This window comes from Colossoma macropomum, unplaced genomic scaffold (genome assembly GCF_904425465.1).
Source record: "Colossoma macropomum unplaced genomic scaffold, Colossoma_macropomum, whole genome shotgun sequence".
In the NCBI taxonomy this organism is placed as follows: domain Eukaryota; kingdom Metazoa; phylum Chordata; class Actinopteri; order Characiformes; family Serrasalmidae; genus Colossoma; species Colossoma macropomum.
The window spans coordinates 33,877,176-33,889,589 of record NW_023494795.1 but is presented as its reverse complement, the minus strand read 5'-3'; the positions used below and the strand labels follow the sequence as shown (position 1 = coordinate 33,889,589).

The 12,414-nt window shown below is 39.5% G+C and overlaps 1 protein-coding gene across 1 annotated transcript in view; it reads right to left on the bottom strand.

Moving 5' to 3' along the window:
* The window catches only part of arhgap39 (Rho GTPase activating protein 39), a 51,609-nt gene that overhangs the window by 21,227 nt on the left and 17,968 nt on the right, over positions 1–12,414 (bottom strand). Inside the window, 1 exon segment of the mRNA XM_036582257.1 lies at positions 992–1,378. Within this exon segment, the coding sequence (XP_036438150.1) occupies positions 992–1,378 (387 nt within the window).

Genomic DNA, 12,414 nt, shown 5'->3' with positions numbered 1-12,414 from the left:
TGCATCTAGATGCACTCATACTGCAAATGAGTTTACATATTTTCTATAAAATGCACTTTGTGAGCAGTGCCTGAAACACATTTATCTATTAAGGTTTCTCAGTTTTTATTTTACTGAATGTTACTCATGTCTTACGGTATTCTTTATTGATCCTACAATTGGAATTTGTCATTTTGCTGCCTAACTGTGGGGAGGTCAAGTGCCTCACCCAAGCACCGGAACACCCTGTCAGTCCGGATGTTTGTTCACAGCTTCTGCCACTACATTTAACCCAGCTGGTGGTCATTTGTTTTTGGAAAAGGTTAGCACTTGCTGTCACTCTTAGACCAATTATAATCCTATATTTGTAGCTTCTCTGAATCTAATAGAAATAACAGAACAATCTTTTATCTGCTCTGAATGAAGTTCGCCCAGACGTCATCATGGAATAGGTTACAGTGTACAGCAAATTGACCCGTGGTAATCCAGATGAGCACTGGAAATTTGTATTCCTGTAGTCCATTCAACTTGAACTATCCCTTCATAAGTAGCATCTGTTTATCTGATTATCAATGTTACAATAATGCTAATTTTCATGAACACCCTACGGAATTTACAATGTTATGCTAGTGCCAAGCTAATGGTGGTGTATACTCATTTTCCAACACTGGGTTTAATACCACTCATGGCTGCTGTGATTTAAATTTAACATTTGAAGTTTGTAACACATGTAATATTCTTGTATGTTGCAGATTTACAGTGAATCCCTCAGTAAGTAGGCATAAAAGCCTAATTTATGATCAGTATCATATTACTTTGCATAAAAATGTGCATATTATATACTTAATACCATATTAGGTGTGCAAATGTGTCAAATATTCCAGAAGCATTTCTATGTGCAGTTTGTTCATATTGGGCCCTAACATTTGTGCTGGATTTAGGACTCACTAACACATCAGTTTTACCAGTCTCTTTTTCTTCTCCCTTCCTTTCTCTCTGTCACCTCTCTCACCTCTCTCCTTCCTCCCTGGGTGCTGTTTTGTCTTCCTGCTCTTGTGATGATGTGGTGCTGACAGCGCTGCGGGCCGGGCTGCTGTCAGCCGAGGCACTGATTGTTGTGGTGACGGGCGGTGGCGAATCCGTGTTCTGCTTGAGAGTCTGGAGCTTGGCAAGGGGGATGATGTCACAGCCGTGCGGGCGGTGCCACACAGTTCGTTGGGTGGAGGCATTGTAGTAATAGAAGCGTGATGTGTTGGAGTCAAACAGCTCCCACCACTGGTCCTGGCCACTACGCTTAATCCTCACGCCCGCAGGTGCGTCCCAAACACACTCCCCCGTCAGCAGGTTGGCGTACATCCGCTCCCGTGTGCGAGGCTCAATAATCTCCACCCACTCCAACCTGAACACAAAGGCATAAATATACATATATATACACACACACACACACACACACACACACACACACGTATGTATATATATATATATATATATATATATATATAAAAATTTATTTTTTTTTTATTTATTTATTTATTTTTTTTTGGCCATGATTTTATTTACAACAGCCCACAATCTTGCAAGTATTCTACTGGACTTATCCAAGAGTTTTGAAAAGTAAAGAAAGAAAGAAAGATATAAAGAAGTGTGAAACATTGTTTAACACAGGGTTACAATGGTTAAAATGTGTCTATTTTGCTCATTTTATATTGGATTTTTTTTCATTATAAATTACTTTCAGCAAACATTTTAAGTAAAAAGTAGAATCTTTCATTTACATGAATTTCACAATATCTTTAGTATTTGTTATGTCCTATTTTTGTTGGCATTGACAACACAAGTTTTCAATTTGGTCTTAGACCTTTGTATGCGACAAATATTGACAATTTCTTCCACCAAAAATTTATTTCAGCAGCTTAGAGTAAAGCAACTATTGTTACTACTGTTGTAATCAGAGGTCAATGGACTGATACAGATATGATGGAACAGTCTGAAAAACAGCTGAAAAAAATAATTGGTGCTCATTACATTACATTACAGATTACCCACACCTGGACAAAACCTTCATCAACTCCTCCTTTTTTGGTAGGTGCTACAGAACCCAGCAAACTAAGACTACCAGACACAGGAGCAGTTTCTTTCCCCCAGGCCATCACCCTCATAAACAGCTAAACAGTAATATCATCTGCTAGGCTATAGCTACTCCTACTTTCTCCAGATAGTTATTACACCTACTTCACATCCATACTATTGTACACTACAATTTCATTCCCATACATGAAGTATACTACTGTTTTTTGCACTACCACACACTCTTATGTATATTGCTTATCCCTATGTAATCTTATGTTGCTTTTATATTGTGCATTTTTGTCTGTAAATAATATGTACATTGTTTGCATATTGTTGTCCTTTTATTGTCTGCTTATTGCTTGTATACTGAGTACATTGTATACTGTGTATTGTCTGTAAATTACAAAAAGGTAACTTTACAGGAGAAGGAAAAAACATACTTTACTTTTAATGTACTGTAAGTCAATGGAACAGGACTTTTTGTCCAGGTAATTTTGGCCGATTCCTTTTGGTCCATTCATCATGAAACTGACACACAATTTAAAGGGCAACAGACATTTTCAAATTACGCCAAAAACTCAAAAACGAGAAAAATGGAGATAAGAGGTTTTGTTCTGACAGCAGCAGGATAATACTAGAGAGATGCTAACAGCTGGAACCAAACATTTTTTGTGTGTGTCAACATACTTGGCCAATAAATCTGTATCTGATTCTGATGCTGCTTCCAGATAGAACAACATGGGTTTAACACCATTCAACCAATCAGATTGTATGGTCTCAACTTTCTGTTGTGTAATGTACATGTGCAAAGCATACAACAGCCTGCGATCACCAGCAATCCAATCAGGGAGAGTGAGGCACACACACGCACGTTTAAGAGTCACATTCTGACCTTCTACACCCGAATCGTTGTTCACTAGCTTAATGTTTGATTAATGCATGTATGAAACATTAGTGGGTGTGATAAAGAATTCCATGCCTAAATATGGAAGAGACACTGCAAAATGTGAGTCTGAGCATGCATAGTTATGAAGCATGATGACAGACAGAGCCAGGGTCTGCTACATTTTGTCAAATCATCAAATCTGGCAGTCTGGCATCAACTTTTCCGTATGCTTGTTTGTGTGTTTATTCACTTCTGTTTTTGTGCATTTCCTTGTACAAACTGAATCAGTGTATGCTTGTGATTGCCTTAATGAAGCCACTTAATTCCTCAGTAAAGTTCTACTAATCCCTCAATCTAATCTGCTCAGATCCAGGCGAATCTGATTGTTGAAATCTTGTTGAAAGGTGTTTCTGGAGGCCTTTTTGACCAGACAGAGGATAATTTTATCCTGCTGAATGTTCAGGAGCATGCCACGGTATCCATCCATTGCCCTCGGAATGAATATATGAAGCTGATTATCTGGTGCAGGTGCAGCTGTGAACGCATGTGGAGTGTGTAGGGAAAAAAACAGGCTAAGCCTATTAATCAGCTGATTGTACCCCAGTGACGGATGATACAAATGGATAGAAAAAACGATCACAATGTGCAGGAAGGCATGACTCTAAATCTATATTGATCATACAAACGTTACAGACCACAGAACATAGATCATTTTATCTGATATCAATGCGTGACCTTGTCAACAACAGCACATTAAACTACCCAACATGCAGTGTGGTGGTCAAACCAAACATTGTGACTGCTGGCAGTGATGCATAAAGGTATTGCCAATCAACCAATAGTGGTCAATAAAACAAAAATGATGCACAATTGTTCATCAGTTGATTGTTTTTAAAAACTAGAGCAGGCAAAAAAGCGCTAGTCCTTGATGCTCTAAACATGTACAGTAGGGGTGGGAATCTCTAGGTACCTCACGATTTGATTCGATTATGATTCAGAAGGCTGTGATGCGATTATAAAACGATTATCGATGCATCTTGATGCATCTTTTTTTTTCCTATACAGGATTTCTTTTTTTCTCAATGTGTGGGGACTTGGTACTTTTACAGCAAAGTATTTGTAATGATCCATAATGAATTTACTTTCAATATCTTTTATTAATAAATCAAACGGAAGCCATGAGGCAAGTCAACTGGAAGGCTCTCATTCACTGCTCTTGTTTTGAAGCACGTGAGACTCAGGCTGCCACTCATCTGCGATAAAATGCGCTGTCACGGTGAAATAAGAATCCGTGGCAGTGGATGTCCACGCAACGCGTTACAGCTATCCTACACGTTTTCTTCAGTGATTGCATAACTTCGGTTTTGGTCTGGTTGTAGAGAGTGGGGTGTCGCTGTGTCAGTAAAATATCTTCGAGACGGGACGCTGTATCTCGGCTCCAAAGTGTGCAACATAGCGCGAAAGCCCTCGTTCTCACGGACGCAAATCCTTGGCAATAAAAGTTGCGATAGTTTGCAATTCGCTTCCGAGTCGGGTGGAAGCTTTGACATCGCTTGCTCAATGGTCCTCTGGTTGGAGCAAGTACAACAGGACGGAAAACGGGTGGAAACGTGTAATATGGTTTCTCATGTTTATCGTTTACAAAATACTTTTGTTTAGTGTGACACAACTTGCATATAGTGTGGCTCTTATTCAGGTCCTTTTCCCCTTTAACTTCAAAGAAGCCAAAGTGCTTCCATACGCTAGCTCAGGGATCGGCAACATACGGCTCTTTTACCTTTTGCCCTGGTGCGGCTCCACAGCAGAATTAGATTTTTAAATAAAATAATCCTCCTTTGCAGTAAAATAAAGCTTTGCTGATCGTTCTGACACAGTTTTAACAATACATGGCCTTAAACGCTGCTAGTTCACCACCCTATAACCCTGAAGGTTGGCGTGCAGACTGCAGGTCACATAGTAATTCAGGCAATCTCACCTAGCTAGTAGCTAACGAAAAGGCAAAGAGAAAGATTCAAGATGAACATTTGGAGATTAATGGACTTATTCGTATTTATAAGCACTGCAGTTGGTTTCCTGGTACGTAAATCTACAATGAGAAGCTGTCAAACACTAAAAAGTTGCAAAGCTGAAGTCAGCTTCTCTTTCCAATTTCCCGTTCCACCTTAAATGGTGCTGCCTTTATATCCTGGTGCCTCAGGCACCATTTAAGGTGGAATGGTAAATTCGAACAAGAAGCTGGACAATGAGAAACTTCAGCCTCGTAAAACATGCAAAAGTTGAGAGACATTTTACAAGAAACTGTTTTACTTTTGAGGAGAAGTTTTTTGGTGGAGATGGGAGGAAAGCGGCTATAGCTGAAGCTAAAGCAGAGCAAAGTAAGTCTACGTTTTTATTTTTTAGCCTATACTATGCCGTTAGCACATACTGAGACATATTGGACATAAAATGTTGTGGCTCCCAATGTGGTTTGATTTTTGTTGGAAGGACAAAACGGCTCTTCTTAACATTTGGGTTGTGACTCCTGACCTAACCTAGCTTTTAATGCACAGGGTGCCGGTCGGATTTCTCGCTCATCCATTTCTGTTTTTGTTATGTGCACGCCACAGAGTGTTCGGGCGCTGCACTTCTGCACTTCCAAGTTCCACCTTTTGCGTTCCGTCAACATTACGTTATCAATTTAAAGTTAGAAAATCGATTTTTGACATTTGTGAATCGATTCAGAAACGTCCACGTATGCATCGCGATGCATCCAAGAATTGAGTCTCTCCCCCCACGCCTAATGTGCATTAAGTAGCCTAAAATGTGCTATGTGGAAGTGTGTGCAATGATCTTTACAAGCTGTGTTCAGCTATAATTTCATGAGGCAGCATTGCTATTAAAAATTTTAAATCCAGAGCTCCCATTGAAAAAGGGAAAAACCTTCTTGAATAAAAGAACATTGTATTAAATAAATACAAGGCTTTCTGATCAACATAAGGCCTTATGATAATGAAGTTCATATAAGTGCATGTAAGTTTTCATTGTTAAAAGTTTTAAATAAAAGCTAATGTCATGAAGCTGCATTATAACTATGAACAGTTATAGTTCAGAGAGAGATTGATAGTGCAACACATCTATCACTATGTAATATATTTGCCATGTAAAAATAGCTTTGCATATTGAATAACTATGTTCTCATTAATCAATTAATTATAATTCATTTTTAGTGGGGAGGTATGAGTAGTGTGTCTTCTTAAAACCAGTACATTGTCACTGCCGTAACAAAATTTTCTATCTCAAAAATAGTAACTTTACAGGAGAAAGCAAAAACATTCTTAACTTTCAATCAAAGTTAATGTAATAGGACTTAAGTCATTTTGGGGCATTTCTATTGGTCCATTCATCATGAAATACTGACAATACTGAATGTTGCCATTTTCTGAAGTATGTAAAAAATGGTTTTGTGCCAACAGTGACATGTTCTGTTTCGTCTGCTGGCATGTTGGTCACTAGCATGGGAAGTTGGTATGGACTTGTTGCACAGGTGGCATCCTATCACAGTACCACGCTGGAAGTCACTGAGCTCCTGAGAGCGACCCATTCTTTCACTAATGTTTGTAGAAGCAGTCTGCATGCCTAGGTGCTTGGTTTTATGCACCTGTGGCCATGGAAGTGATTGGAACACCTGAATTCAATGATTTGGATGGGTGAGTGAATACTTTTGGCAATATAGTGTATGTTGTGTTATGCTGGTGATGGTGGGTGACCAGCTAGACCAGCACCAGACCAGGACTCACCAGCATAAACCAGTTTAGACCACTGTGGAATTCAAGCTGGTCTAAGTTGTGTTTATTAAACAATCAATAATAATGCACTCTCTTACATGCACTGTAGACAACATAAGAATGTACACAGAAATATACTCTATTGTCAATCTATTTTACAGTACAAATGACACCAGTTGTTATTGTAATTGAGTTAGCTGACGTTAGAACTACATTATTTCATTTGAAAAAGGAAATTGGAACTCTATTTTATTGCCAAAAAAATGTGTAACTCTTCTTTCAAAGGTTGAACACTTATTTTTACATCCCTAAGTACTAGCTCTTCGTAGATGGTAGTCCCATTTATGTTAAGCTGAAAGCAGTCCAGCAGTTAGTGGTTGAGGTCAAGGTCTGGGTACATAAAAGGACACTTTCTGCCTGTGGGCACATTGTGATGTAATAGGTCAGGAGACTGCAGACTGACCTTGATGACCAGGCCATCTCATGACCGCATCATCCACAGAATGATCTTAATGAAGTATTGATCAATCTATCTAGACCTATCTAGGTCACTCTGCTCTTTCTATCTCTCTAACTTTCCATCCTCTCTTTCACAATCCTTCTTTCGCTTAATCTCTAGAGCTCAAGCTCATCTCTTCACACATAATATATTACCTCTTTATCAGCTACCTGTCCTTCAGCCACCACCATGAAGATAAGCCAAAATCTAAAATGAGAGTACAGCTCTCTCTCTTTTCTGCTGTCTCTCTTACATACACACACAAGTACACATACAAGTCTGTTTTTATGCTATATTAAGATGTAAGGACATATATATCCCATAGATATTAAAGCGTCAGCAGAAGAAGAAACACAGGGATAGCCATAATTTGCTGCATGAAATGTAGACTACAACCACACAGTAACAACAAACAACAACATTCAGTCCCTTTGTTGTTAGTTGTGCACTACTATGAGCCTTTGCGCCTGGTTATCTGCCTAGCCACACCTCCAGAGTCTCAGGCGCCTGTGCCAGCCAGTAGCAGAACACTACAATATTATATGTACACTACTGTGCGGAAGGCATCTAAGAAAATTATATGTAAAGCCATTTATCAGGGCTGTCAGCATTATGTGTTTATAAACACTACAGTATAACTACATGCAAATAAATATATAAACAATACCTTGTGATTTTATCTGTGTCAATGTGTTAGCTTAAATATTTCCAAAGCTGTTCTTAAGGAATCCCAGTATTTACAATCCCACTATATCCAATACCTAGATTAGCTAATCAGTTACTCGTTAAAATTAAATCAAGTGTTTTGCAGATGCAATTTAAGAAATATATGCAATGGCTGGAGTGTAGTCAGGAACAGAACATATGTTCTTTTAACTGTATTCTACTTGAAAAGCTATTAATACTTAATAACTTTTCTAATTTGTTTACTAATACTGATATTTTACTCATACATACTTTTTTATTGTATGCATACTTATTTGTATTTATTCTAATGTCATATGGTGTTTTACAGGCAAAAAACACACTGGTTGCCGAGATAAATAATTTCAAACAATTTTCATGGCTTTTTAAGAGTTCTGCGTAGTACTGTATGTAATTTCCTACAGTCCTAGGTGACTAATTAAAAGGAAAATTAAAATAAAGTGCACTGCTAAGGTGTTGGGACAGCGCTGCCAGAACAGATTAAACTGCACCTTAGCATAGATTCTTCAAGCTTCTACTCGATGGTACTCGAAGGATGGAATTCTCAAGTCGTGTTTTAACGGTGGAGGTTAGGGCACTGTCATCCTGGAAGAGACCATTCCCTTTAGAATTCAAATGTTTCATCAGAGGATAAAAGTGATCAGTCAGAATAACTACATACTGATATGCAGTGACCCTTCCTGCTAAAGAAGTAAGTGGATGCAAACCATGTCAGCAAAACCTCGCAGCATAAAAGAGCCACCGGACCCCCTCACTATAAGGGTCAAGGATTCAGACCAGTACTGTCCTCTTAGTATATACAATGGCCCACTTGTGGAATATATGGTGAAGGATATATCTGACCATCTCATTTTTTACAACATCTCTCTAGAGCAGTGCTGAACTCTCACATGTGCATTTGTCTTTGTAATGAGGGGTTTTATGCAATCCTACAGTATCATTACTATGTAGCTGTGGATAATCTGTTCTTGCTAATACAGTCTGATCATATCCTACACTGGCATTCTCAGTCACCTGAAAAATAGCTGCCCTTTTGTTTTTTACCTTACATATTGCACTAATGCACATGCATCATGATCACTGAATGTGCGCTTTTCAACTCTTTTTCTGAATACAGATGTCAATTTAGTCACTGTTGCTACTAAAACACCAGCCAGGTTGAGCAGCATCTGTGACTGAAGCTGCTGCCATCCATGTCCACTAATGAACCCTCTTTCAAAGTCACTTGGATCTTTTCTTCTTGCTATGATGATCCAAAATTGTCAACTTGTCCTGTTCAGCACAGAGCATGGTATGATGTTAATTACTCTATTGGAGGCATCTGCACTCGTTTCTCCACTCATTTTTTCAGGCTTGTCCTTTGCGTGCAATAGGCACAGTGGGTAGCGCTGTTGCATCACAGCAAGAAGGGATGGGTTCAATTCCCCAGCCTGGAGTGACCAGGATCCTTTCTGTGTGAAGTTTCCATGTTCTCCCTGTGTCTGTGTGGGTCTCCTCCAGGTGCTCCAATTTCCACCCACAGACCAAAGACACGCAGTCAGGCCAACTGCAGACACTAAATTGCCCCTAGGTGTGAGATGAGTGTGTGTGTGAATGTGTATGTCTGTGCGTATGCCCTGCAATGGACTGGCGAACTGTCAAGGGTGTTTCCTGTCTTTCGCCCAATGAATGCTGGGATAAGCTCCAGCAACTCCTCAACCCAGGAGGACAAGCAGCTTAAAAGATGAATGAATGTGTTTTGTGCATAATTACCTTTATGTAATGATAATGATAATAATATATAATAATGATAATAATTTTAGAAGTGTAATATGTCATTTATTTGAACAGAAAACCACCAATGTTGCAAATCCAAATATGTATGTCATTGTTTAACAATTACTAAACATCTCCTCATGACAGCCCAGTATTATTTGCAGTTATCATTCAGTCCCTGGTTTGGCTAATCTGCGCTTCATTAATTTAAATCAGGTGTACTGATGGTGGACTTCAACAAATCAATATGGTGGCTAGATGTGTCTAGGATGTGTCTAGGATGTGTCTAGAACCAAACTGTGTTCTTCTAACTAGCTCAAAGAATATCAACAATAAATAAATACTGTCTCATTCTTTATCTCTCTCTCACACATGCATGCATACATATTCTAATTAGCATACATTAACTTTCCTTGCTGCATTCACAGAGTTATCAAATAAACACATTATGCTTTTATTTGCCTTTCTCTGTTGGAGGCTGTAACACACACAGCTGTCATCTGCGAGCTGCTACAATCACAATTATCTAGAACTACAGAATGGGTCAATAATGTGTAAATAGAAGAGAGAACGTTGAGGGGTCAGTGATGAGGGTCATTGGGCTTTAGATTCCAATCCGTTCAGTCTGCAGCACCACAACACTGCCACTTGCTGTGTGTTAATATAATCATATAATCTATAAAACAGTCTTTAACACAGATTGGATTTCATCTGAGAGTGTGGTGGCAAAGAGAGAGAGAGAGAGAGAGAGAGAAAGAGAGAGGGAGAGAAATAGGGGAGGTGATAGAGAGGTAAAAGGAATGTAGAAAAACACTGAGGGATAGTGAGAGAGGAGAACAGAATGAGGAGAGAAAAGAAGAAGAGGAGGCAAAGAAAAAGAGCAATATATGTATATAGTAGGGGTGGGGGAAAACTCGATTCTTAGATGCATCGCAATGCGGACGTGGACGATTCTGAATCGATTCACAAATGTCAAAAATCAATTTTCTAAATTTAAATTGATAGCATAATGTTGACGGAATGCAAAAGGCGGAGCTTGGAAGTGCAGGAGTGCAGCGCCCGAACACTCTGTGACGTGCACATAACAAAAACACAAATGGATGAGTGAGAAATCCGACCGGCACCCTGCGCAAAAGCTAGGTTAGGTCAGGAGTCACAACCCAAATGTTAAGAAGAGCCATTTTGTCCTTTCAACAAAAATCAAACCACCTTGGGAGCCACAACATTTTATGTCCAATATGTCTCAGTATGTGCTAATGGCGTAGTATAGGCTAAAAAATATGAACAAAAACGCAGACTTACTTTGCTCTGCTTTAGCTTCAGCTATAGCCGCTTTCCTCCCATCTCCACCAGAAAACTTCTCCTCAAAAGTAAAACAGTTTCTTGTAAAATGTCTCTCAACCTTTGCATGTTTTACGAGGCTGAAGTTTCTCATTCGCCAGCTTCTTGTTAGAATTTTACCGTTCCACCTTAAATGGTGCCTGAGGCGCCAGAATGTAGAGGTGGCACCATTTAAGGTGGAACGGGAAAATTGGAAAGCGAAGCTGACTTCAACTTTGCAACTTTTTAGTGTTTGACAGCTTCTCATTGTAGATTTACGTACCAGGAAACCAACTGCAGTGCTTATAAATGCGAATAAGTCCATTAATCTCCAAATGTTCATCTTGAATCTTTCTCTTTGCCTTTTCGATAGCTACTAGCTAGGTGAGATTGTCTGAATTGCTATGTGACCTGCAGTCTGCATGCCAGCCTTCAGGGTTATAGTGTGGTGAAGGGTTGGCAGCGTTTAAGGCCATGTATTATTAAAACTGTATTAGAACGATCAGCAAAGCTTTATTTTACTGCAAAGGAGGATTATTTTATTTAAAAATCTAATTCTGCTGTGGAGCCACACCAGGGCAAAGGTAAAAGAGCCGTATGTTGCCGATCCCTGAGCTAGCGTATGGAAGCACTTTGGCTTCTCTTAAGTTAAAGGGGAAAAGGACCTGAATAAGAGCCACACTATATGCAAGTTGTGTCACACTAAACAAAAGTATTTTGTAAACGATAAACATGAGAAACCATATTACACGTTTCCACCCGTTTTCCGTCCTGTTGTACTTGCTCCAACCAGAGGACCATTGAGCAAGCGATGTCAAAGCTTCCACCCGACTCGGAAGCGAATTGCAAACTCTATCGCAACTTTTATTGCCAAGGATTTGCGTCCGTGAGAACGAGGGCTTTCGCGCTATGTTGCACACTTTGGAGCCGAGATACAGCGTCCCGTCTCGAAGATATTTTACTGACACAGCGACACCCCACTCTCTACAACCAGACCAAAACCAAAGTTATACAATCACTGAAGAAAACGTGTAGGATAGCTGTAACGCGTTGCGTGGACATCCACTGCCACGGATTCTTATTTCACCGTAACAGCCCAATTTATCGCAAATGAGTGGCAGCCTGAGTATCATTTGCTTCAAACAAGAGCAGTGAATGAGAGCCTTCCAGTTGACTTGCCTCATGGCTTCCGTTTGATTTATTAATAAAAGATATTGAAAGTAAATTCATTATGGATCATTACAAATACTTTGCTGTACCAAGTACCCACAGAGAGGTAGAGAGAGGAGGGAGGGAATGTAAAGAGAGAGAGAGAGGAGGGAGAGTATGAGACAGAGGAGGAAAGGAATAAAGGAGAGAAACAGAAAAGAGAGAGGGAAAGATTAGATGGGGTGAATGAGGAGAAAGAGAAAAAAATCGAGTAAATAAGAGGAGAA